Here is a 27,708-nt window from a genome sequence, read left to right on the forward strand (position 1 = left end):
GGTGGTTAATGCTCAGTTAATCCATCTAGATGGATTCAGTGTGCTATTTTAAAATTCTGACGTTCATTGTAGCACAAGTCCATTGCCGCCTTTCAAACAATTCATGGCACATCTGCGAACACCAACTTGATGGAACCAACTTCAGTGAAGTCTGCGCTGACGGAACCCAAATTTACCTACTCTAAAAACACAAATTCTTTTTTATGCCTTTTTCGATTGAACTGAAAAGGTTGAAGCCCTTGCAGACGGCAGTCAAAATATAATAGTTATCTCGAGGATTTCAATGCCAAACCCAGTAGTAGGTCAAATAACACTTATAAATGGCTTCCAACGGCGAGGTACTTTGTACCCCCGAAGCTCTATCAGTCAATGTGACCACCACAGAGCAAGATCATTGGTGAGGATAGTAAATTAAGACATTCAAACATAAAATTACATATAAATGAGCAGAGTAGGTGAGTTAGATTCCCATAGGTGGGAAGGAGATGCGAGTCTGAAATCCACGCCATATTTGTTCAAAGGCATTGATGGACTCAGTGTTACAATGATTGTCAGAATTTAAAAATAGCACATCTAAATGGACAAATGCTAAGTGTGATCTAAATAAACTAGTGACGTATGTATGAAGATCACCACAAGAAAAAAAAAAGAAAATAAGTGATAAGCAAAGGTAGAATGCAGATTTTTTTTTTTAATTCATAAAATGCTCCACTCGCCCAGCACTCATATAAGCAAAGACTGTGTACCGCCAGGGTCCTAACCCCAAATTTCGGCATGTGTGCGAGCGCCCCCACGTGGAACTCCCGAGAACTTGCATCTCTCATAGGCCCTATATATTAGTCCACAGTTGGTAGAGCATCCGCTTCGGTAGCGGTAGATGCAGGGTAAATCCTGGGTCGAGTCACACGTAAGACTTTAAAAGAGGAAGTTGCAGCCTCCTTGCTTGGGGTTCAGCATGAAGGGGATAGTGCAACTACTGGTTGACCCGTATCAGTATAATGGTTCAGGCGGGGCACCTTACTTGCCTTCGGTAAAGCGTCTCAGTGAAGCAACACTAGATAGGAGAGCTGTGCAAATCCGTCCTGCAACAAGGAGGCACATTACATGCATTCTACGGATTCCTTCGTCGTCATACGACTGAAGAAATTGTTAAGTACGATGTTAAACCCCCAAGCACTCACTCACTCACTCAGTCCCGCATCATCCTTGTCTTTTCAACTGCATAGAGGATGTCTTCCAAATTTAAAAGTTAAAATTTTGAATTTTTAAATGTTTTGAGTTGACTGAAGGATATTTTACAACCATATACGTGCGTGGGCGTGGGCAGAAAGCTGCAGTCTTTATTTGTTTATTTACTTTCATCCTCACGGTCAGATAAGTTGGACTACCTGCGTGCAGTTGGAAGGTCATCGACCGGCAAAGAACTTCCGATGACCTTCATAAACAAGCATCGTGCCAAAGATGCAAAGTATAAAACAGCGAGTGCCAAATACAAAGTTCATGACAGCCACGTCTTAATAAAAACACTACCTGGAATGAAATATCTGCTGTAGCCCTTTTTAGGCCCGCCAGCAAGCCAGGCGCCCGTTTCGACATGGAGGCTGACATCTTGTATCCCGTTTTGACAGCCTGCGAGGCTGATGAGTGATGCAAAACTGTAACCCAGACGGAGAAACAGTTCCAAGGTATAAAAAAGTGAAAATCCACCGTTCGTATGACTACTACAAAATCAGATCGTGGAACGTTAATTGTCATTGTGAAGTAAAAATCATTTTATGGTTGTGACTGATACTTAATTCTCTTAGAAATATATTATGCAAATTCGAGCTAGTCCACACACCATTTCGTTGGAGGATAAATTGATATTTTCTGATGAAAACAAGTTTCCTTTACATTCCACATTTTTTGTATAAAATAATGTATAAATGGACAGTTTAACACTTTGCTATTAACTGTTTTCATTTCTCTGCTTATAAATTTGCTCTTTTATCAATTTCTTTTACAATTCCTGCTTTATTAACACAGCTTATGGCAATGAGGAACTCAAGGACGAGCTCCACAGCCGGTCAAAATGACAGTAGAATGCCACGTTTTCCTTTCTGACTTTGCTGTGCATATGTTCTTCATATAAGTTTTATGACCACACATACGCCGATAATTGTGACATAATAAAGAAAAGAACAAATAAGTTTACAGCTTTGAACCGACTTGATACAGGCGGGAAGGAGTTTTACGAGTTCCCCATTAAATCTGTTAAAACCATTAAACCATTATACTTGTTTAAATGAAATGTTCAGTTTTCTTTGAACATACCTAGCATGAAACAGTCAAGAAACCATGAGAAAGTTTCAAACAAAAAAGACACTGTCTGAACACAGGAAAAATTTCTTGACAAATTTTAATTGCCAAGTGTTCATGACCAAATTGTATTTGGAAATGTATTGCAAATTTGTCCACTTTCGAAACATTTTTCAGGTTATAGTATTTGTTCATGTCCACAGATTTCTTATTCTCGCGATAGCTGACAAAAAGTGCACGGGAATTGTTAACAAAAATAGTTCCTCAATCGCAATTAAATCAGAACGGTGCACATTGGTCTTTAAAATACATCATTATTATATAAGTGGTGTGATATTTTCTATAGCCTCCTCCCATACATATCTGGTATATTTCACAACATTTTTTCAGATTTCTGACAGACAGCTGAAACCTCATTACCATAATATTGTAGTCTTTCGCCAGACTGTGTTCATGTTTTCGAATGAATGTCTGCATATTTGAAAGAAGCTGGCTGTCTAAATATTTCCAAATGACAGTTTTTGGAAACGAGAGGGAGAAGAAAATACCTTGTTGATACGATTTCTGAGGTCTACCTCAGAGGAAATTTGTAAGTGGCCTGTCATTCATTACTCTCAATCTATCGTAAGTTTCGCTACTCTGAGGCAGCCATGTTTTTGGCATAGACAGTTTCGTGTGCATGTTTTACCTGTTTATGTATCATGGTTTTATCAGAAAAATGTGACCCGTCACGTATGTCGAGTGTTATGTCCATTATGCAATAAAACCTGTGGATTGTAGATCTGCTTAAGTTAAACGCTGAAATGAGAAAATTCCTGTCAAAAGCAGTGTTCTTCCGTAATGAGTATGGAGGGACAAAAGACCGCGTTCGACTGTCAAAATGCAACATGCGTGGGTAGTCATTGTCATACGGGGAACAAATAAACATCTAAATGGGCGAATTCTGGTAAAACAGTTGTCAAGCTCAGAAGTGCTAACTAAATTATCTTTGATTTTGACATTTCTTGTGGCATAAGACAACATGACAGATGCATGCATGGCATAATTGCATATCTGTACAGGAAGTGAGACTACACTAAATCATCACCACCCTACCCTGCTCACCTCCATCCAAATCTTCATGCCTACCTTAGACTACTCCACCTGAAGTCCCAACCTCCCCGTGACCTCCTCCTGATCACATAGCTCCTCCTGTACATCTGCTTGGAAAACATACCAATTTTGAATCTACAAAGTATTTGGGTGGAAAAAAAAAAGGCCAAGGAAACGTCATTTGATTGAGAATAGTAATCCTAATTGGCATATCTTTGCATTGTAGCTGTTGTTATAGGTCACACATCTTTAGCTCTGGAAGGAAGCAAATTCTGGCATGGTAATTGGTTACTAATGGGCGCTTAGGGATTACCCATTGAGTTCGACGAATGATCACAAGTTAGAGCAAGGATTGCAAGTTACTATGAGGAAATGTAATGAAGGCACCATCATAGATAAATATACAATAAAATTGTTTAGGCCAAGGGTATTGGTTATTGCATATTCTGATGTGTTTAAAGTTGCCGAAATAGGCTATGATTGTCATATTGATGAAATTTTCCCCCTTGATGCTGGCCATTTTGAAAATGCTAAGGGAGATAACTTAGTCTCATTGTCCCATCGATAAGGCAGATAAACCATTGTTGAAATGTTGAAAAAACAACACTTCTGAGTTTACACATTTAAGGTTTTGTTGACAGCCATTATGCTTTGGGTAAAGATGCAGTGAAACCAGGAGCCACATGTTATGTAACGGTTTTCAGACACATTTTATGTAATGATTATTGATTCTTTTTGTTGAACTTTCCAATGCGTACAGGATTAAGTCCAGATTTTTTTTTTTATAGAGTATTTCTTTTTTGAAAAAATAAAATCAAATTGAAATTCAATATGAGAAACTATAGGCATTTTGGGAAGACTTGTCACTTCACGTTGGATTTGTATTGATGACAGTTGCAAGATAGGATTACTATGTCTTTATTTTGACACTTATCTAGCAGTGCGTGACAGCATTAAAATGCATCTGGTACTTTATAGAAGGAAAACATGATTTATTTTCAGATATCAGTTCTTAACTGGTGAGTAAAATCTCATTAAATTGTGATATCCAGAGTAAAGTCACAGGCCTTCCTGAACGTATACAATCCTGTTGATTTTATGAGATTTACGCAGAAGTTGAATACTGCTAATTGTCATTTTTGCTGTGGCATAACTAATACTGGATTCCATGGCCAAAGTTGTTAAAATTTATGTCAACCCTAACCTGACTAGTTCACATTTTCAAAGGAGCACTCTACACTGAATTTTAATTGTCTATCAATTCTTCAGCTATTATGTTAAAGTAGCCTGCTATAAGCACCACAGAGCAGTAACCATTAAGAGGCCACTTGCATGTTTAACCCTTCGACCACCTTTGCAACCAATATTTTGAAACACGGTGAGCACTGTGGAGTGTAGAGAAATAAGTGGCAAAATTTTATGAAGCTTGCATCTTCATTGACAAAGAAATCATTTTTGTGTCATCTTTGTAGTAAAGTACAGCTTGTTGGACCTCAGCTTATTGCACGTACATGTACTGTTTCTACCCTTGGATCCAAAATTCTGCTGAGATCACGGGAACATGCCTAGCCTTATTTATCTCTTGAGGAACCAATCTCAGGGGATGCCATTAGGATGACAACAAATATAATTGTGGCATCAGCTACACTGAGCTTGTTTACATACATGTAGTGATAAGGTATTGATGGTTATATTCATAAAACTACAATTATATCAACTTTTTCACCACAAACCTGGGGGCAAAAGCTGAACACAGTTGAGTGACAACAACCCTGGTTTGTTTTTAAACAGCTGCTAAGCATTCATCACGGCAACAAGGAAAGAAGATCTGTTATTATGAGTACTATCATGCTTTTGGCAACCCAGTATTGTCATATTATATGTATAACTGTTATTATGGCAGTAGTGAAAAGTGGAACTGAATGTGACCAATATGGGAATTCCCCTCGGTTTTTCCAGGTCAGGCTAACTGAGCATAATGAAAGGTCAACAGGATGAGTCCTATATGTAAGATTTATTTACTTATCAGATGTTCTCATTGAACGATTCTTGCACCATGTGCTGAAAGGTTAGTCCCTAGTTATGATAATGAAATTTAAGAGTTGCTGTGGACAGAAACACTGGGTTTAAGTTGCCATGCATTTCAAATGTTAACTGAGCATAATGAAAGGTCAACAGGATGAGTCCTATATGTAAGATTTATTTATTTATCAGATGTTCTCATTGAACGATTCTTGCACCATGTGCTGAAAGGTTAGTCCCTAGTTATGATAATGAAATTTTAGAGTTGCTGTGGACAGAAACACTGGGTTTAAGTTGCCATGCATGTCAAGTTTTTTGCCATTTTACCGTTATGCCAAAAGACTTTTTCATTCCAATGAATATAATACATACAGGGCCATCCTTTCTGTTGGGCATTACCCAACCATATCAGAAAAAAGTGGGGAAATTTTGTTTTTATTCTGACCAGTGAAAAAGATAGGGATTTTAAAGAAAACTCTGATAAACAGTTGGGACGGTTGGCCAGGTTACCAACTATCAAGGCTTTTACCTCATACATGAACATGTAATTTAATAGGGAAAGCATATGGAAAGCCAGCAAAGCGTGATATGTGATGTTGCCAGTATAATGTAAAGGTCCTTGGTCTGTATGCTTTAGAAATTTCGATTTATCCCGTGTGCTCCTCTAAATGAGTAACGTAGCTCAAGGAATAAAAATCTGTTTTGTATGTGAGCACTATGTCATTAACATACGTCAGCCTGAGTACTATATGGGAGAAGTTTAAATAATTTATATAGGAAAGGTCTAAAACAAAAAAAGAATTCTATGTTTCTCAGGTTTCGTAAACTGGATGTGAATACTAGCTAGTATACTCGATCTTGTTACCATTATCCTGTGATTTTCTGTTTTTGTTTTATTGAGGAAGAAATATCCCACAAATGTGGGCGTATTGCGACCTGACAGAGGCCCAGCAGCAAGGCTCATATGCAATTTTATTGACAAATGTTCCTTTCCCAGCTGATCGTAATGCTATCACAAGACAGTATGATGGTTGTTAGAGTAGAAACTGATATATTGCAACATTATTACGCTAAAATCAATTTTTGATACAGCAAGTACTTAAGGTGCTGCTTCACGCCAGTGCCACCTCACAGAATTTTAAAAATACGCTACCTGCCTATTGAAGCTGTGATTGTATACAAAACAATATATATTATAGTAGTTTAAAGACTTGTGGGGTTCTGGTTCAAAGCCTGGTCTCATTCAGGGAATTTGTAGATTCACTCACTCTCAGTAGTTGTAGGGGCTTGATGACTCGTGTGGCTGTTTACAGTTTACGTTGTCTAATGTTCATTGAAGACCAGTTGTCCCCCTCAGCCATTCCATGGTAAAGCTACTTATCAGTGTTAATTTTTCAAACCTGTTACTGTCACAAAAAACTACTTTTTCCAGAACACTATTTTTTAAAGTTTGAGTCAACATATGTTTTATAAAGATGGGTAATCTAACATTAGCGCTGAACAAATATCAAACCAGTGATTTCCATCAGGGTGAAAATGTCTTTGTAAGGTTTAGTCCTTTGTGACTATAATGTAAATCTGTACTCTGTGGCAATAAAGGCTTGATAAACTGTGAGTGACGCTGTTTTCCTCAGATAGGATGGAACGTTCATCTTAAATTGTCATCATGGGAGTCACATATATGATTGCCAATTTCTGCTGCACAGAGAACTACATATACAGTAGTCATGGGCATATCCTTTGTGGTTGTAAAACTTCTGTTGTAACGCTGTCTAAATCCAAACAAATATGGTATATAAATATGTCATGCTTGTTTCATAATCTCTCCCAAAGGCTGTCACAGGAGTCACGTTTTAGTGTGTTGCATGAGTCACAACACACTAATGTTTATGTAACTTATGCAGACTAAAGGTTTAACTCTGCTACAAGCTTGGTATTCTATCTTTACTTCCTTTCAATAAGTTAAATAAAATGCAGCTGTCAGCTGCTGAAACATTAATTAAGTATTAATAGGTAATGAAGAAATTTCATGAAACCAGTAATATCCAGTCTAATATTGCGATTAATATATAGCACTCCACTTCATCTTGCATGGTGCTTTATGTTATGATTATTGAATATTAACCATTTGTGCATAATTAAAGAATCTTAACATTTTGGTTGTTAGAGGATGGAGATATATACATGTATCAAACAGACCCAGCGAAAATATCTGTGTCACTCTGTCTACCAGTGGTCAGTTGATGATAAACTTCGTAGAAAATGCATTAAAGATATACTCTGTAAAATGCCAAATTTTGACCTGTTAAGTAACAGGGCAGCTATACTTCATACCTTATCACCTTTAATATTGGGTATAGGAAGAAGGCACTGAACATTTCATAGGTTGAGGACTTTTTATATGAAATAGATATCTTAACTATGCCACATCCCCATAAGGTCCTCTGTGTTAGAGCTCACTAATATGTATATTACCATATTTGTTTGGTATACATGAAGGCACATACATCTATTACATAGATGGCATCTATTACATAGATGTCTACAGACATCAATACAACAGTGTATTTGATTAATTTTACATTAGAATTATATATACAGATCCATATATACAGATCAGTATCAGAATATTTAAAGGTGAAATAAATAGATAGTGAATTTGCTACTCGTCACAGGAATGTCATTTTCCTGTCAAAGGAGTCACGTCAGATCAACAATCTGTAAAAATCTCCAGCTGTACAGTTTTCCCCTGAAACATCTTATTGCAAACCTTCAAGCATTTTTCGAGGCAAATGTGCAAGACCAAATTGGTTGGTGCCACAGTGAGGCTAAGAATTAGATAATATCTATAAGCGGTCAGAATGTTTTTTTATTGTAGCTGTCACTGGAGTCACGGTTTACCTTATCAAACATCAATCAAATAAATAAATCAAAGACACGGAGACAGCCCTCTGGTTAAGCCTGCATGCTTGTATTGTTTTTTGACTGTTCACAGGAACAATTTTGATGCTCATGTGACTTCATATGCAGTAGTCTGTCTCATATTATTTGTAACGACCTGTAGTGCCTGTATATCTGAAAGAGGTAATGTTCTGGTTTGGATTTTATGTGAAGGGCTGGTCCAGATTTTCTTTCACCCATCCATATTTCTCAATGTATTACGAAAAGATATATCATCACCAAAATCTGATAGGAGTTATGATTAAAATCTCTTTAAAAAAAAATCTATGGAAATTCATAGGTACTGACTACAGTTACCTGGAATTTCAACTCATTGCCTTTAGGCAGTGCCTCTAGCAAAGTAAAAATGTGATACATTGACAGGCTTTGCATTGATAAAGAAAAGAGTTAGACAAGTACATGTATAGACATTAAATAGACATGCAGTGAACGAGATTATAAAAATAAAAGTAAATCCCTAACAAGTACAGGTGTTGGCTAGAAGAGTCCTACCCTTTGACAGTGGTTACAGATGAAACCATCCCCTGTAATAAAACAAATGTAAACATACTACAAACATGTATCTTTACACTGTTCAATTCTGAATAAAGCTGCTTGCATTGCTTTGTTTATATTTTAGCGTCGGTATTTTGCACATGTGGAAGGGTCTGTTAAAAAAATTTGGACTTGGTCTGCTTTTCATACAGTAACAGTCTTTGTAGTAATATGTCGGTCTTGTTGGTTCACAGGGTAGCCTAGGCTACTCCAAGGACAATGACCATCGCTATGCAGCGTGCGCCAGCGGGAGGGGAATCCCCGCCAGACAACCACCAACAGCCTCCCCTGCAACCCGGTCAGCCCACAGCTCAGCCCAACCCACAGGGACAACAACAACAGCAGCAGCAGCAACAGCAGCAGTTACCGGGTGCTCAGAACCCTCCTGCTGAGGGCACTGTCCAGGTACCCGTGGGTCAGGCGGCAGAGGCGGGGCAGGGGGACGGCAGTATAGACATGAGTGATGACCAGGAACCAGACTTCCCCCACGCCGAGCTGGCCAAGCTGGACGAGATGATCAACCGACCGCGCTGGGTCGTGCCCGTGTTGCCCAAAGGAGAGCTGGAAGTGCTACTGGAAGCTGCTATAGACCTCAGCAAGAGAGGTAAGACTGTTCTACTTGTTTTTGTTCTAGCGCTAGTAGATCTCCGAGCCCTAACTATGTAAGAAATTCAGCTGGTTTAATATTTCATGCCATCCCCTGACAGGCACTGTTTAAACAGATAGGCAAATTCAATGACTGCTACCCCTCCCCCTGTTTCTGCCACTTCTCTTTTAGGACTAGGTGATCTTCAAGCCCTACTTTAGGAAGGTACAGCATACAGCATCAGGGTCATTTGTGTTCCCAAACTTTTGGGAGCCCAAACTACTGATTAGCTGTGTTAAAGCTAACAAGTAAAATTGAAGAAGAAAATGGTTTAAAGAGTTAAGTTTTCATAAAAATTGTTTTCAATCACAGACTTAAAAGCTCTCAGAAAACATGGTTTTGGGTTACATTTATTAAAATGTCTTTATGCACAGTCACAATGTCACCTTTAAAGTTTGAGATCAGAACCTTGCATTTTTTTTCTGGATATCGACCTGCCTTTTTCTGATGGGCACAGTTTAAGAATAGAGGCAAATTGGTCAGTGATAAATAGAATCCTGCCCTAGTTTTAATGAAGTACTATACATGTAACAATTGTCTTGATTTCTAGTTAAAGACCTTTTAGGAGTACGTGTATTACAGCCATTTCTGTAAGTGTTCAGTGTAGTTTTGATCTCAAAGCACTATTACAGGTCACAGGTCACAGCGCTCACCGAAAAGTCATGCCAAAGGTGAATTCCTAAACAGGAAGGAGAAATGATTTTTCTGAAAGAACATGTATATTGCACACATGTATCTTGGGTGTTGAGTAACATATATAGGTAAACAGTTTTGTCTTCCAGTCATGTCATCTTTAATCAAACGAAAAAACAGAAAACACTTACACTTAATTGGATCATTGAGAAGTTTTTTGTTGCGGGTTACCTGAACGACCGCTAAAATCGGGCCAACTCAAACTTTTTTTTTTTTGGTCTTTACCATGATTTTGAATAAAACATTGTTGAACATGTGCCTTTGTACTGCTCCGACTTACTGAGATTAGGCTCAGCATTACAGGTCTGCTCTTGTAAGAAAATCCATTTTTATCCAGCTTGTTCGCATCAGAACATACACGCCTTACCAATGTAGGCTGTAACGATCTAACAATTTGGAAATTCTGGTGATGATATGTTAAGCATGGTTGACAGAGTGTATTTAAATATGAACAGCTATCCCAACTTCGCACAGTGCTGGGTATAGCCTTTGAAGTTCCAACATTGTTTGTGGCACCCTGTCAATCACAGCAGAGACCTGATCAGACCACCTGTTGTTGAAGTAATTGTCTTCTTCTTGCAGGTAAACAGATAAAGTGTTGTGAACATCATTAAAATAGACCTACCGATGCATGACTTTATGATAGCTTTACTGAAATGGTTTAGGAACAAGAGCAAACTCAGTCTCAAGAAAATGTACAGACTTCACTGATCACGTGACATTGTGTAAAATTTCCCATCTTCTGGTCTAGATTTGGCAGGAGATTTCACAATCTTGATGAATCATTATTCCATGGTAGGGGCTATTTGATCTAATTGGTCAGTGTTGAATTCTATAAGCTGTCAGTCACCAACATATGTATGATTACATTACACCTGTCTGTGAGTTCTCAGAAAATGTGAGTAGGAACGAAAATAGCCTTGCACTAATACAATGGTTAAAATTGTTGCAAAGTGAAGCTGATAATAGGCATCAAATACAATATTCAACCGGTGCATTTTGAGTTTATGATCACTATTTTATGAAAACGTAATTTTAAGCCGTATACAGATTCTGATCATCTTCAGGAATGGAGTAGGATGCCAAATAATGCGTTTTAACTGCGGAACACTTTGTGTTTAAAGCTATAACGGAAAGGTTTAACTCACAGAAGATCCGTGACTTGTAAATTACCAAGAAATTGTCAATTTAAATTTAAAGGCAATACATTTACGCTTGCTTTAGCTACACTGCCGCTAAAATAACTTTACCGGTCGTCAGGATCTAATCTGATTCTCTGCCAACTTGGGTTAATCAATGCCATAATTTGTAAACAGAAGTACTGTGATGAGTTCTTTAAAAGGAAAATGTATTCATGCAGTGTCGTAGAAATACAAGCCATTTGCTATCCATTTTCAGCATACATTACACATACATGTATCTCATTTGTGTTTTAAAATTGAACTCATGTACATGTATGTTTCTCTTCTGACTTTTTTTTTTTTTTTTTTTTTGGTAGCAATTTTATTCTAGAAACCACCAACTATAAACTTGCGCATGGTTTGAAATACATCAAAGTCGTTCATTGCTATTGTACTGATGCACTTCTGATCTTTTCCTTTTTCTGTCCCCTCACCGCCAACTTAGGACAGTGTGATAATAACCAACTTTACCAGGAAAAGAAACTCTAATCCATTTACCATAATTTATTTCACGCGACCAAACAAAAAAAAAAAATGTGCCAAATGACTGACCAACCCACAACTTTAAAACAGTGGCTTGTTACCAGACACAAACAACTTTTTAATGATGGTGTTTTTTCACAGAATTGGACACAAGGAGTGAAGCATGCCAGAGATTTTTCAGAGAAGGTTTGACCACATCATTTACCAAAGTGCTGACAGATGAAGCAGTCAATGGCTGGAAGTATGATATCCATGTGAGTGTTGATGTTGTAATGTTATCAGCGTCTGAAATAGATAATATTTGTAGTAGTTTTTAGTGTGTTTCTGTTGTTTTCTTCAAAAGAATGTGAGTTTAGTTTCTGGAGGGTGGTAAAATCATTGTAAAAATGTCCTGATGAACATTATAAAACTCTTTAAAATTAGGAAAAATATTCTGATCAGATGACCTAATCTATCGAACTGACAGTATTCGCTACAAATGGAAACCCATATGCTGTCTGTTTATAAGGGTTTCTTTGCGTCGTTTTTCAGAAATACATTTTACGCAACGCTGAGAAGCTGGTAGAGCTTTGTGTAGCTAAGCTGGCTTACGACTGGTTTCCCTTGTTAGAGTTATTGGCCATGGTATTCAATCCACAGTGCAAGTGAGTATTCTGATAGCTAAGTTGATCTAACCCTGTAATGCTAATCCTAATTATAACCAAACCTAAGTTCATGGCACTTAATCTTATTCCGCAAACAGGGCCAAAGACAGCTTTCAAATTTGAGTACCAATGAACAGTAGGAGTTGGGGATAGAATTTTTAGTAGTATACCCTGGCGCTGTTGAAATGCAGAAATGAACAAGAAACAATCTAATCAGTGATGTTCAGTCAGATAAATTAAAAAGTAAGAAGAGATTTGTCAATAAAAATTAGAAACTAATCCTGGGATTTAGGGATGTACAGCAGTGTTTCAGAATTTTCAGAATTTCTCCAATCTGTAAGTTGGAGTCTGTATTTGCCCCAGCTAATTCACAAGGGATTTCATCAAGGCACAGACTTGGTGTGATATCAAACAGCTTTCGTGTATAAAGAAAGGTAAATAAGTTTGTTTGAAAGATTTTGTTTCAAATCTTGGTGATGACATGACACATTGTGATGTTTTTTTGCACCAGGTTCCATGTGTACAATGGCACCCGACCCTCGGAGACTGTCCCTGCCAACTCCCAGCTGGCTGATGATGAACTGTTTGCCAGACCCCCAGATCACAGAACCCCACGGGTAAGGCACAATCTAGATGCACCTATCGTGGGGACACTTCGACCGGGAAATTAAAACGAAGAACGACTGGTTGAAATGAGTGGAATTCTTTTGTTGCCCCTCTTCTCTGGATTTTATTCAGGACAGGGTGGCCTGAGGGGGCAGAAAACAAAACTCATGCAGCCAAGTAATAATGAGTGTCCGCCAGAAAACTATTGCCGAATAGACAATATGTCAAATGAAATAAGGCAATCCATACAATGGCATACGATACCACAGGGGGCAGAAAACAAAGCTTATGCAGCCAAGTAACAAGGAGTGTGTGCCCTGAACATCCCTCAGGACTAGGCGTAGACACCCTAACAGAACACTGCAAAGCTTCACAACCAATCAGCATCCAGATTCACAAGTCCAGCATCCATGTAATAAGGCACAAAACTGTTACCTCCTGCATCCTTAGACTTTCATGTATTACACCGCGAAATTGCAGCTAGATCTTTCAGTGAACATTAGTCAAAATTACCAAAGAGTGGTAGGAAAAAAGAAATTTCAATAGGAGCAAGATGAACTTGTGAGACATAAATCACAACATAGGAGAACAATGGGAGCCTGCATTAGTCCTGGCCATTTTGATGCTTTTAATTCCCATCAGCTGGACCACCAAATTCTTGAGTCCGGACTCTCCTGCATTGGTTTTTGCCTCAAAAAAAGTATCGCTAAATTATTTAATGAGGAAATCATGATGAGGTTAAGGTGCCGGTTAAAAGTTTATGTGTGTTTTAGATGCCTGCTCATCCCAATACGTGATATATGATTACATGTAATGCGTTGTTAATACAGGCAAGTGGGTATTAACTTCGATACCAGGTTTGTGACATAGATCCAGATGTATTTGAGAAATGTTGACATGACACCTTCTGTACAGTGGATGAAACTTGTTATTTTCCCTGAATTGATGCCCTTTTTTACAAAATGTTGTAGCATCAACACACACACATATATATATATATATATATGGAAGAGTATTTTGAGACAAGGATCAGATGTTGTTGGTGGTGGCCATTCAAAGGCTTGCAGTTGCCACTCATAGTACATGGATTGCCAAATGCAGTTTGCGATTTGCATAGCAAAGACTCCTGCGGTAAATTTGTCCACAAACTCTTCACAGTGTCTTTTTACCACCACAGTGATTTACGACTCCATGAGTCACTGATCTGCAATCCTTACACATACAATAAACACGTATAGTTGTAACAGTATAGTAATTTTGGTCTTTTTGTTGATTTATTGACAAGATCTTAGCACTATCTAATTAAAGAATAATGCGTTTGTATCCCATGTCAATCATTCCAGTTTATTTTGGTTTGAAGGTCAATACTTGAACAATATCACATGAAAATTATGCAGTTTAACGAAATGCTCAATCAGGCGAGCTACTGATGTTCCCTGAATACCTTATTTTTTTTTGTTTTCGAAAGCCTGCAAAAGTGAAGTGTTTTATGCAGTTTACACATGCCAAATTGATGACTGTTGATATTCTTTGATAATTGTCTCTTTTTTTTGTTTTTTGTTTTTTTGATCTACATTTCAGTGATGTGCATGGGGATAAGCTGTACTAACATGTAGAAGGTTTAAGTTTGTTTTTTAAAGTTGGTGCTTCTGTTTTTGTTTTGTTTACTGATGTGAGTGTTTGTTTTTGTTTCCCTAGGGTTGGTTGGTAGATCTTGTGAATCGGTTTGGAGACTTGGATGGTTTTCAGATATTGCTGGACAGGTTCCTTCAGGGCCCACAACTCTCTGTTCCAGTCATAGCTGCTCTTATCAAGTAAGTTATGAAATATATCCTTGTCGATGGTCATCAATTTAACTTGTGCTCTGCCAAGTTTTGTCCTACCATCACGCTGACAACTGTCACATAAGTAAAATACTCTTGAGTTCGGCATAAAACACCAGTCAGATAAATTATATGGTTTTCAGTTTCATGATCCTCATTAAAAAGAGGATCACTGATTGATCAAAGTCTGATATTACTGTCCTGTTGTGTTATTTCTCTCCAGGCCATTTGGACAGTGTGCTGAAGTTCTAACGCCTCATACCATACAGAAATACTTCATGCCTATCGTGGTAAGTGAGCACTGTCAGACATGTGCCGATCATTTCATTCTGAATGTAGCTGTACATTTCCTGTGATATTTAAGTCATGTTTTTGTGTTTTCTAAAGCCCCTTCTAAACTACCCAACATCACTCAACTTTTGTTGGCTCAACAAGAGTAAACTTGAAGTTGAGTCAATAAGTTGATCTGTGTTGAGCAGTCTGGACGAGTTCTTCAACTTCATTCAACAACACTCAACACCGTCCAACATTGTTGAATCGGAAATGTGCATGTGTATTTTTTGAACAAGTTGAGTCTAGTTTAGTAAATGTAGCTAATCAGCAGGTGTGTTGAAATAATGTGACCATCTTAAAGCACCTCTCCCGGGCAAAGTGGCGGCGCCAAAGGCGAAGGAGAGAAACTGGCCTTAGGGTCAGACAGTTTCGTTGATACAGGAGAATGACCATGGCAGTATATTCAGCCAATAAACCCATGGCAGGATTCTTCGGGCTGCTTGTCATTGTGTCTCGTGTATTGCAGAGAAAGCTGGAAATTTCCCTCCAATTTATCGAAGGTTTCGTAAAAAAAACACAGCTCAACACGGTTCACCACACAAGAACAGTGTTGGACAATGTTGATCTATCTGATTTTTACTGTGGATGGGACAATCAGCTTACCTCAACAGCATTCAACTTGCTGTTGAGTCAACAAAAATTAAACCATGTTGGATGGTCTGGAGGGAGCTTAAAGCTTCACAACCAGTTGTGTGCATACCAAGCTGTACTACGCAATTAGACTTTACATATCCACATTAACTGCTACATTTTGAGATCTACATCTGCAGCTGCCCTAAATGACATAAAATTTTGCAGACAAAAGTACATTGTTAGAGGCATATAAATGTCACAAAATATTATATTTGTACTGAAACTTACAATTTTCCAGTAGAAAATCATCCCATGTTCAAAACAAACCTCAAAACGCCTTTCTAAACTCAATAGAACCCTCAGAATAAAGAAAAATGGACAAGTTAGTCATTGACAAAATTTATGGTTTATTGATAAACGTCTCTCCCCAACTGTTTTGAAGGAGACGTGTAGTGTAGTGTAGTTTGGTTTGAACCTTGGACTGATCAACTTCACATGAAATCTGTCCGTCTGCTCATTTATTTGTTTGTCAGTATCTGGACTTCGTAGCAGACCTTGACTTTCTCCATGTCATGGCTTTCTGGAGCCTGTCAAAACCAGTGGACACAAAGCAGGCTTACTTTTCCCAACACCCTTAAATTGGGCCGCATTTGTTATGGAGGGAATACTTTGACTAAAACAGAATTATTTTAATAAATGTTTTTTGTATGGAAGAATATGACTCCTGTAGTTACCGGCTGCTGTTGGTTTATTTGGTACTATAAATATCTGGATTGTTTGTGAAAATTTCTTTCTTTCTCTTGTATGAACACAGGAAATTGTACCAGAGTTTTTAGATTCTTTGACTGATGAGGAGCTGAAGAAAGAGTCGAAAACGGAAGCGAAGAATGATGCCCTGTCAAGTATTGTGAAGGCCTTGAAACAGCTGGTAGCCAGGGTTCCGAACCAGGAGGAGACTGTGAAAAGTTTGGAGATCTTCCGCCTCAAAATGATCCTAAGGTCAGAGTTGTCTCCCTTTGATGTACATTCATTCTCATACTGTTACTTGTCAAACATTTTTTTGTTTGTTTTTTTTTATAACCTGTTTATGTGGATATTTTTGAACATGGCTTAATACACTTTATATCTTTAGAAATTTCCGGCATTATGTAATATTGTAATCACTAACATGTTTAGACGTGTCAATTGTGTGACACTAAGTAAATATGATGTCCGGAAATATTTCCCAGTCGAGGAGAGGATATATTTTTTAATTTAGTAAAGTGTGAAGCAGTACATTGAATCATTGTTATGTCAAAAATTGATTGTAAGGAACGTCTATAGTGTTACAATGCATCTATTTCTGCTTTCATGCTTTTCTGCTACATTGTGACAAGAACGTGGTGAGCTGAGAAAGCAATGGTTGAAGTATTTAGAATGGCCTACTGAAGGGCCAGGTGCCCAATTGGGTAATGTAAACAGTAGGCAAATGGGTCATTCCATTAGAATGATTATGTGCAAATGAACAGTTCTTTGTTGTTGTTTTTTTCAGGCTTCTACAAATTTCCTCTTTCAATGGCAAGATGAATGCCCTGAATGAGGTGAACAAGGTAATAGCCAACGTCTCATTCCACGCCAGTAGACAGATTGAGGAAGATGAGTGGTTGACAGCTGTTAAAATGGCGGTATGTAAAGAGTCATTTCAAGGTTGTATTTGGTGATCCCTGGTTAAAAAGATTTGGAAATATTTTTGTTATGTAGCATAGTTCAAGCACAGATCACATCAGTTTTTTGCTTGCCGTTCATAAGGAAGCAGAAAACCTAAATATCGTGATGGTTACGAAAGTTTCACCGTCTGTATCTAGTTAGAGGTTTTTGTTGAGGTACGTACATGTATGAATGTATTTACTGTGGATTGTTTTGTTCCGGGTCAGAAGTATATCTTGAAGGCTGGCCTGCCCCTTGTATTATATTTATCAACCATTAAATCTTAGATGTAGAAATTTTTAGGTTGAAATCAAGGTGTGTCACATTCTCCTATATTGCCCATGCCTCCTACGTTAACTTTGCTAGATGGCTAGAACATTGGCTATAATGGCAAGTGTAATTGTGTATCTGTATGTTTGTATGTAGGAGTGGATCCAGGAAAACAATGTGCTGTCGATCGTGTTGCGAGACAGCCTGCACCAGCCTCAGTATGTGGAGAAGTTAGAGAAGATTCTCAGGTTTATGATCAAAGAGAAAGCTCTCAGTCTACAGGATCTGGATAAACTATGGGAAGCTCAGGTAAGAACAACTTTTACTCAGTCTTGTTCTCCTGTTGGTCAGCCTTGAGTATATTAATGGTCTAGTTTAGACAAATACCTACTCCTAGACCCTATACCTCATATGCTGTAGGTTTTAGGCCCTGTAGATTACAGGTGAGATATAGCTTACCAAATTACAGGGACATTCACTATACAGATAAAAAAATGAAGCATCGGTGACACTCTTATAAATGATAATCTAGAGATAAGATTAATCATATGCATTTACAACCGTGATTTCAAATTCCAATTTTAAAACAGAGTAAGACATGTACGTTGTAGCCATTGAAAGTTTTTCCTCCTCTCTTTTCAGTCTGGCAAACATGAAGCCATTGTGAAGAATGTTCATGACTTGTTAGCAAAGTTAGCCTGGGACTTTTCCCCAGAGCAGCTTGATCATCTCTTTGACTGTTTCCAGGTTTGTATGCTTTCCTTATACTTCTTGGTCAAGCTGTTTATTCATTGGACTTTTGATTCAATAAAATCCCTGAGAAACTAAATCCAACTTTGTGCTGACTTAATTGGTAAAAATGTGAGATTGGTATTTATGATATTTTTGTTACAGGGAAGTTGGGCAAATGCAAGTAAAAAACAGAGGGAGAAACTGTTGGAGCTGATCAGGAGACTTGCAGAGGATGACAAGGAAGGCATTATGGCACACAAGGTAACTCTTTGAAGAGAGCAAGCCACTGCCTTTTTGTTAGTGGTACGTTTCCTTTCACTTGCTGGAACACATCAAGTGGAGGTTTGAACCTGGCCTTGGGAGAAAATTTGTAGGTTCCCCTGTGTTCCATCAAGCAACAATGAATTAAATATATAATAATGGTTCGTAGGGATATTCTCAAACAGGCAATCGGATCTGCTGTACGCTGGAAAAAATTTTAAGCCTTTAATGGAAGAGCTCTAAATTTGCAAACAGGTCTTCTAGTGTCAATATACAAGGGTGTCCACCTATCTTGGACAAGCTGTTAACCGGTTAAACAAAACATTAACCAACAATACACAATCCACACAAATATAATATAAGAAGCTGAAATGTAACATACGAAAGCAATATTCAACTTTATTGTGAATCTCTGTGATTGTTGGTTTAATGTGTACCTGAGCCTCTATCCATATCACAGGTAGATCTCTTCCACAAGGGAGATAACCATGCGTTGAACCTGTGTCTGCTGTGTGTTTCAGGTGTTGGGCTTATTATGGAACTTGGCCCACAGTGAGGACGTACCCACAGATATCATGGATCAGGCCCTCAGTGCTCATATCAAGATTTTAGATTACAGTTGTTCTCAGGTTTGAACAAAAAACAGCAGTTGTAATACATTGAGATGGAAATAGATTATAATGTTGTGGACATGATAAAGGGGGGCTTTTGTTTCCTAGTGGCTCATAGCCTACTAATACAGAACAGTGACCCAGGAGCGCCTCAGCAGTGCTATCACAAAGTCCAGCTAATGCTGACTTTCCTCCAGTCGAACGTGGGAAGGCCTGCCAGCTACCTGTGAATGGTCTGGCGATTCCCAAGCTCTGCCCGATTTCCTCACATCCTAATGCTGGCCACCGTTGTATATGTGATATATTCTTGAGTACAGCATAAAACTCAAGTCATATAAATAAACAAATAAATAAATAAAATATGGCCATGATGAGATCTGTAAAAAATGGTTAGTTTAACTTGCTTGTATCATGTAAATTGTAAAATGTATCAGTTTTAACTGGTGTGTTAACGACCAAGCACTTGCTGTGGTTTGGTTCCTGCCACCCATAAACCTATGGTAACCATGAATAGAGCGGAATCTCATACAGTTAAATATATCAGGCTGGTGTCCATTTCTCCTTAAGGATCGAGATGCTCAGAAAATCCAGTGGATAAACAAGTTTGTGGAAGAACTGAAGAATGACAAATGGGTTCTACCATCTCTAAAACAGATTAGAGAGATCTGTCAATTGTTTCAAGAGGTATGTAGCCCTTCCATGATATGTATGTATTGACTGATCTCTGTGCTGTTGCCTTCAAAATAATTTTAAAAACATCATAGAATCTCACAAGTTTTTGTGGCATTATTTAATAGCCTAGACCTTATTTGATAGATTAGATTTAACATCAGATGATGTAATTTAAGTTAAACAAAAGAAATCTAGGAAAAGATCACAATTTGCAATACTAAGTTTCAGTGCAAGTGACTGTAGAGGGTTAAAGGAAAATACCTCTAAAAGAAGTAGGCATCACTAATAAGACCACTTAAAGCTATACATAAACATACTTTCATTTATTTTTTTAGATTTTTGTGAGTTACAGGCGCACAAACATTTCAGTTTTAAGGTGGGCTATATGGATCCTACTGCCTGATGTGACAGGAAGTTTTTTCAACTCAAATTACGATACTGAATGTTGGAATAACTTTTTTTAACCCAGGAGTTCCTAGATACCATCAGTATGGCTCATAAGGCCCACCATAGTTTTCAAATATTTGAATGCCTTTCAACACTGAAAAAAATCTGAAAAAGAAATGAAAGTATTTTTACACATATTTTTCAGTTGTCTGTATGATGAACTTCATATTTTAGCTTTCTTTTACTTTAAATTTTCTATTTGAATTTTCAATTCCTAAACTTGTGATGTCAAAAAACATATGTGTACCCATGTCTCCAATCTTAAAGACCAAGTACTTTTCAATTTATGCAGGTTGTAACTTTTTATGGGAATGCCCAGGTAGGAAAAGTCTTCAAAATAATGTATACCACACATAAAATGACAGTCATCAGTGTCTCTTCATGTTCTGTGGTTGTCTCCCTTTGCAGGCCCCTCAGAACTTCCCACACACCCAGAGGACTCCCCATGTGGTGTATAGAAATCATGTAATAAGTCAGCTTCAGTCTCAGCATGCAATTGTCATGCTGGTGGCACAGAATTTGGCTGGTTACATGAACAAAGCCAGGATCTTTGCCAAAGGTGAGCCAGCTGTTACTTTATAGATCTAGGATGTTGCCTTAGAAACAAAAGCTGAAAAGTTGCATTGCATATCAAAAAGCAAAATACTTACTGAAAAAGATGCATAAAAAATATAATCATATGATAATAACTTAATTAATCATGATAGTCATGATAGTTTTAAGAAACCTTGAAGTCAATATATTTTTGTCTAGTGAGCTTTTATGTCAGTTTATGTTATAAACGAAAAACTTCAATTTCAAGTGCGTCAAGTCGTAAGAGTGCCTATGTTATGTTTGTACAGATCATGTGGACTCGGAGCCCAACAACATTTTACCTGACGGCAGGTTTAACCATGTTCAGCAGGTGCAGGAGCGACTGCGCTTCCTCAGGTGTGTCAGTTTGTTAACAATGGTTACTTTTATTTCTGAGTTGATCATAATTTTTGTTTATTTTCAGTACAAATAGTGCCCTTGATTCGTGGAATGAGTAATAGTGTTTTGCTCAAGTATTTAAATGTATACCCGGGCTTGTGGTGAGTGCAAGAATAGCATCTGGCACACCTGGGACTTCATGTCAAAGTATGTGGTGTAATCGACAAGATACTGTGATCTCCATTGGGGTCTGTCTGGTTTCTCCTGGGCTCTTTATGGTTTCCTTTCCGAATACGAAAAATGAATCTAATAATTGATATGGTACTGTAATTGAAGGGCAGGTTGTCAGTTATTCAACATTATTGCCACAGTTTATTTATTTATTTATTTCATATTTTTACTGAGTTTTATGCCGTACTCAAGAATATTTCACTTATACGACTGCAGACACTATTATGATGGGAGGTAACCGAGCAGTCGTGAGAGAGCGTTTGTGGAAAATACTTGGGCAAGAGAATTGAGTGTTCCTGCTTAAGCTTTGTAGTATGTTGAGTGTCATGAATTAAATAAGGAGAAATAATTGAACTGTTGTATCCTTTTTGAATTTAAGAACAGTAATATTGCTTTGTGTTTTAGGTTCTTGTTAAAAGATGGTCAGTTGTGGCTATGTGAACCTCAGGCCAGACAGGTGAAGTATTTTTTGCTTTATCCTCAGTATATTTTGTACTACTTAAATGTAAATGAAAGTTATTGCTAAAAAATGTAGTTTTGTTGTTTCGAACTTGGAAAGGTGTATGTCATAAGAAAAGGTTGTGTATAAAGTGTTAGGAAACTATTCATGAGAAATTTTGTAGTGATTGCCTCAAAGTGGGGAGACCAGGGATCAAGCCCAGGTCAGGTCCTACCAAAGATAACATACTTTGACATATTTGTTGCTGCCTCGCGGCACTCGTCACTGAGAGATTAGATGGAATGAAACATGACTGGTTGGCCTAGTGTCAGTATTATGTGACTGGGTGGGGTGTTGTGTCATGTCTGATAAAATTGTAAGCACATACCCTTCAGATTGGGTAAGAATTTCTGATGAATTATTGAACTGTGTATCTTTTTTCTCTTCCAGATATGGAATTGCCTGGCTGAAAATGCTATCTACATCACAGATAGAGAATCGTGTTTTAAATGGTTTGCAAAGGTAAGAATTAAGGCTATTCTTTGTTTAGTTTTGAACTTGCAATGAGGTCACTACATATACTGGTCAGCCTTGTGTTTGTAGAGGCATACAGCTCCCGTCAAAAAATCAATTTTATTAATGGAATGAATACGGAATGATTATGACATGTTATGACATCTGTGACATCATTTTTTTACAGCACTTTAGAGTTTATCGATGTGGTTTAGTATGGGTGGGTATATACCTTATTGGAAATTATCCACGAAAGATCACTTTACTTTTTTATATTATCTTAAAAATCCATTGAACTAAATATTTTGGGAAATAAGTCATCAGTCATGGATAATTTGAATTAATATTAATAAAGTTCTGTTAAGTGACGACATCATGGCACAAATGGAGCTCATTATGATGTTGTGACTTTGAATCTCGAAAATCCCTTATTGAACTGTTCAGCTTGACAATTGTTTTTCTTTTTCTGTATCTCTGTATCCTGATCATTATCTTGCGGCATCCAGTGATTAACTGCTTGATTGTTTTACTTACAGCTCATGGGAGAAGAGCCAGATTTGGATCCAGAAATCACTAAGGACTTTTTTGAAAGCAACATCCTTCAGCTAGATCCGTCACTTTTGACTGAAAATGGCATGAAGTGAGTCATCAGTTCAAGACTTTGAAACCTTAGGAAAACCTCGAATTGTAATGTATGTCATAGTGGACCACAGTACTTTATACAAAAAGTGTTTACCATTTGAATATGCAGGACCTGTTGCTAATTTAGCTGAAGAGAAATTGCATAGTGAAAATGAAGAAAGTAGGCATAATGTTGGTTATGTTTTTAGTAAATTTTGCTCTGTTAATTGAAGTACTTTGAGAAAAGTAGCTCTCTAGAATGAGGTACTGTATACAAAAGTATTTGAAACGTCACACATTCAGTGGCTCAGAATTCTTCAACAGTTTTATGTATCCACAAGCGAAATGGTTTGAACAGTGATGCATGTGCCTGCAAGATTACAGGATTAGGATAAGAAGTATGGATTACACGAACTTTCCTTTCTTTGTTTTAGCTGCTTTGAGAGGTTTTTCCGACATGTAAATGTCAAGGAATCCAAGCTGACAACAAAAAGGCGTGGAGGACATGTGATGAATGATTTGGAGCTGATTGGCATGGAGTATTTATGGAGGGTAGGTGGTGCTTGTTGTTCATGTAGGGAACACACACTTATGTATATCTTCACAATATTTGTGTCAGTGATAAAGTATTAATGAACACATTTCTTTTTTTTTTTTTTTTTTTTAGGTGCAACCGTGCAAATTGACTTTATTTTTTCAGGTCCAGTAAAGATCATTAAATATTCCTTGGGCACTGAAATTTGCATTTTTCTAGTAAGACGTCATATTACCATACAAAAAAAGAAACTCAAAACACCTTTTGAGGATCAGTAGAACTCTCAGGTGAAATAATTAACTTAGTCTTTGACAAATTTTTAGGTCCAATTCAGAATACAAAGTCATTGGAGATCCATCGCAGGCTCAGATTGAAAATACACTGGCAGTTGTGACTGTCAGACCCTTAACCAATGAATAGGCATGTTCATATCCAGCTCAGTCTGCTTTTTCTGTGGCTTTAGGTTAAGCTGTTCATGGAAGTACCTAACAATGTTCATTGGTTTCCTCAGGATGCTTCGATTTCCCTCTTGCGGATGGTTGTGGGTTTCCCCCCGGTCTTTGCCCGGTTCCCTCCTACCATAATGCTGGCCGCCATAGTATAAGTGAACTGTTCTTCAGTATGGCGTAAAACACCAATCAGATCAAATCAAATCAATTTTACCCACCCTTAAACCTAACTGCTATCTTACATTAAACCAAAAAAAATGTTTAGTGTGGCATGAACAACAACAACAACATATAATATGATTGACTTTCCAACCAGATTTTACAGCAAAATACACCAGCCCTTCGTCAGTTAATGTCATTGATTTATACTTTGTTGCAGGTTGTGTTGTGGAGTCCAGATGAAGTATCAGGGAAGGCCATAGCATTACTGAAAGACACTTATACTAATCTGGGTCCAAGATTGCAATCTAGTCAGGTAAAGCTGGGAGATCAAATCTGACAAGTGAAGTTCATTCTGGAAATGGTCGTAAAGATATAGGAGTGTTTTGAAGTATTATGTTAAATGATATTAAAATAAATCCAAAACTTTGGTTGCATTGATGAACTCTTGCTGTTATCTGAAAATTTATTTATAACCTACCAGGTTATGTTTGTGCTCAAGCTAAAAATGTTCCCTCTATTACAAATGATAAAAAAATATCTTGGTAGACACAGAATTTTTTGTATCATTGTAATCACGGCTATGTCAACTCTTTTATTTCACACCTGATTGCACACAAATGGCAGGGTTGGAAAAAAGCTATTTATATATTGACAGCGGTTAAGTTGTTGATTGAAAACAGTTACATTCATGTATCACTGTGAGTGAAACAAGAATGGAAGCTCTTAAAATGTTTGCATGCTGGATAGCTTTATCTTACTGCGACTGCGATCTCCTGTCTCTATACCAAAGGTTGATATCCATGAGGATTTTATTGGCACTTGTGTGGATCGATTAAAAGCCTCATACGACACAATCAGCATCCTGGACAAGGAAAAAGACAGTACAAACCGTGTGATGCAGGAGGCGACTAGGATGGTGCGCGTGATCACCGTCCTGAAGGAGTATGTCGCTGAGTGTGATGACGCGTATGGTGAGGAGAGGTCCATCCTGCCACTGAGCAGGTGAGACTTGGACGGTATTTCAGTCAGGCCCTCTACCACTGTGTAAAGGGAAATAAACCTTGTAATGCTTAAAAGTGAAGTGCCCTCCGCCCTTTTGTAGCAGTACAGGTAATTTCAATAGCAATACAATTGGTTTTGAATAATTTTATCTGGTATTGTTAGTCACCTGAGGTTACCTTTGTAGATGACTATTGATTTACTCATTGTCTGTCAGTCAATGAATAATTTTTGGAAAGTTTTGTTTTTGTTAAAGAGTATGTTGTATGGAATTGAAACTTAGTGCATGCCTTCACAATGATGATGTTTTTCAAAGAAATGGCTGTTTGTTCATTCTCACAGTTTTCTGTTCTTTTATTCACCATTGTTCATCACATTCAATTGAAAATTGGCATGTGATGTATGAAGTTATGTACGAAGTGTGAGCTTTGGGCCGTTTCCTCCATTTTCAACTAAGTTGTGTCTTGTTTTGTTGTGTTGTGGTTGGTTGAATGAATACTCCAGGGATGAAGACTAGGAAGATTGTCATCTTTGGTAAGACAGGGTAGTATTTTGTACCATAAGGATGAAAGAAACAGATACGCTAATATTTGATTGTGTTTGTCTGACAGGGCTTGTCGTGGTAAGCTGGTCACGCTCATTGTGCGGTTCCCAAGTCAAGGAAGACAACTGGAGGATCTGGACGTCTGGTCACATACAAATGACACTATCGGTTCTGTCCGAAGACAGATTCTACATCGGGTCAAAGCCAACAATGTTAACATCAAAGTAGATCTCTACATCAATGGAGAGCTGTTAGATCCAAGCGAAGATAAAAGACTTATATTACAGATGCAGCTGAGGGATAAAACGGTGAGATTTCTGTGATTTTGATTGGCTGAAGCTTGTTAGTCTGCCTGAGTGGCATTCTCAGACAGTAGTTAGAAGCGGTTCTAAAATTTCTTTTTGGCAACATTATCTGCTTTCTGTTCATGAATTTTGTAAGGCAAGTTGATTTAAAATGATTACTTGTATGTTCTTTTTTGAAATCGAAAAGAATGCATGATCATTACCATTTCAGTTTGAAATCAAAACTGGTAAGCTAGGTTATACTGCAACTTGAAAAACAATCACCTCAGCGTTCTCTAAATTGCGTGTCATTGCATAGATCTAAATGTGTTTTTGTGTACATTGTTTCCAGATGATCACAGCCAAATTGGTGCAGGTGGGCAGTAACATGCCATCTAGTCCAGACAGTAGCTCTGACAGCTCAGCAGGGTCCCCTCACAATGCCTACGATGGACCGAATAGCGAAGCTGAGAGTTCTCTGCCTGGAGTGGTGAGTTGTTGTGATGCTCAGAGCAAATCTTATTCACTTCATGTCCTTACCACCAGAGCAGAAGCTTATTGGGAACAAGTCAAATCACTTTCAAAATTTACACTGTTATTGTATGCCCTTTTCATGATATGGTAATTTTTATGTCAACATTTGAAGAACTTGTTCACATAAGAGTTTCAAGTAGGACACTCCCATGTTTTGAGCATTAACACCTAGCAGTATGGCATTGTCTGTACATTTTGTTCATGTCTGTTTTAGATTATTTCCGTAAACCTGTTGGTACCAGATGTGCAATAATTTTGGTCAGAGGTAGGGTTTTGATAAGACATTTTGAGAGCTGATAAACTTTTTTACTGACAGGTCAAATGCCTGATATTCACTTAACAAAGCACATTTGGTGTAAGAAATTTTCGTTGAAATATTTCTAATTTGTTTCTCCCTAGCTGATGTCTATGAATCAACGGTATGCCCAGTTTCTGTTTCAACTGTCTGACTTGGGCTGTCGTCTGTTGTTGCCAAAGCTCCGTGATACAGCCCGACAGCTGCTCAAGTTGATGCCTGCAGGTAAGATTTGTCTGTGAATTTTGTGTAAGATATTTCAGAGAAGTACTATGATGCGTTGAAGTGAAATTGTGTGATTATTACTTTTAATTCATGTCATTTTAATGTGAAGGGTTAAATTTGTCAAAATACTGAGGCTTCTGCTTGTGGTCCTAGGCTTAAGCATAACAAATGTAGCTGATGAAATTCTGACTTCTTTAAAATGTTCTCACAAACTGATTGGATTTGTTTTCATTTGTCTTTATTTTAGACAAGAACATTGTGGACAAATTACGCAACATCTGCTCAGAATCCCTCAAGTCTGATTCCAGCTCAACAACATTAGAAAGTCTCTTCTTTGGTCCATCACCTACACAAGTTCTGTACACATTAGAGGTAAGACAGCCGTTACCTGTGGTGT

General features: G+C 37.8%; 2 protein-coding genes across 2 annotated transcripts in view; one reads left to right on the forward strand and one right to left on the reverse strand.

Moving 5' to 3' along the window:
- LOC135479197 (propionyl-CoA carboxylase alpha chain, mitochondrial-like) overlaps window positions 1–1,618 on the reverse strand; it is a 33,158-nt gene extending 31,540 nt beyond the window's left edge. Inside the window, exon 1 of the mRNA XM_064758982.1 lies at window positions 1,531–1,618. Within this exon, the coding sequence (XP_064615052.1) occupies window positions 1,531–1,608 (78 nt within the window). The 5' untranslated portion in view covers window positions 1,609–1,618. The remainder of the gene's footprint in view (window positions 1–1,530) is intronic.
- Window positions 1,619–2,749: 1,131 nt separating this feature from the next.
- Window positions 2,750–27,708, forward strand: part of LOC135478985 (probable ubiquitin carboxyl-terminal hydrolase FAF-X) — a 51,992-nt gene continuing 27,033 nt past the window's right edge. Inside the window, 26 exon segments of the mRNA XM_064758675.1 lie at window positions 2,750–2,887; window positions 9,102–9,511; window positions 12,052–12,164; window positions 12,442–12,554; window positions 13,066–13,171; window positions 14,859–14,974; window positions 15,207–15,273; window positions 16,704–16,888; window positions 17,421–17,553; window positions 18,002–18,154; window positions 18,488–18,592; window positions 18,740–18,838; window positions 19,360–19,467; window positions 20,017–20,133; window positions 20,977–21,127; window positions 21,411–21,498; window positions 22,117–22,168; window positions 22,601–22,672; window positions 23,200–23,303; window positions 23,719–23,836; window positions 24,648–24,743; window positions 25,221–25,432; window positions 26,041–26,281; window positions 26,610–26,747; window positions 27,191–27,311; window positions 27,559–27,683. Of these exon segments, the coding sequence (XP_064614745.1) occupies window positions 9,127–9,511; window positions 12,052–12,164; window positions 12,442–12,554; window positions 13,066–13,171; window positions 14,859–14,974; window positions 15,207–15,273; window positions 16,704–16,888; window positions 17,421–17,553; window positions 18,002–18,154; window positions 18,488–18,592; window positions 18,740–18,838; window positions 19,360–19,467; window positions 20,017–20,133; window positions 20,977–21,127; window positions 21,411–21,498; window positions 22,117–22,168; window positions 22,601–22,672; window positions 23,200–23,303; window positions 23,719–23,836; window positions 24,648–24,743; window positions 25,221–25,432; window positions 26,041–26,281; window positions 26,610–26,747; window positions 27,191–27,311; window positions 27,559–27,683 (3,318 nt within the window). The 5' untranslated portion in view covers window positions 2,750–2,887; window positions 9,102–9,126.

Source organism: Liolophura sinensis, chromosome 12 (genome assembly GCF_032854445.1).
Source record: "Liolophura sinensis isolate JHLJ2023 chromosome 12, CUHK_Ljap_v2, whole genome shotgun sequence".
In the NCBI taxonomy this organism is placed as follows: domain Eukaryota; kingdom Metazoa; phylum Mollusca; class Polyplacophora; order Chitonida; family Chitonidae; genus Liolophura; species Liolophura sinensis.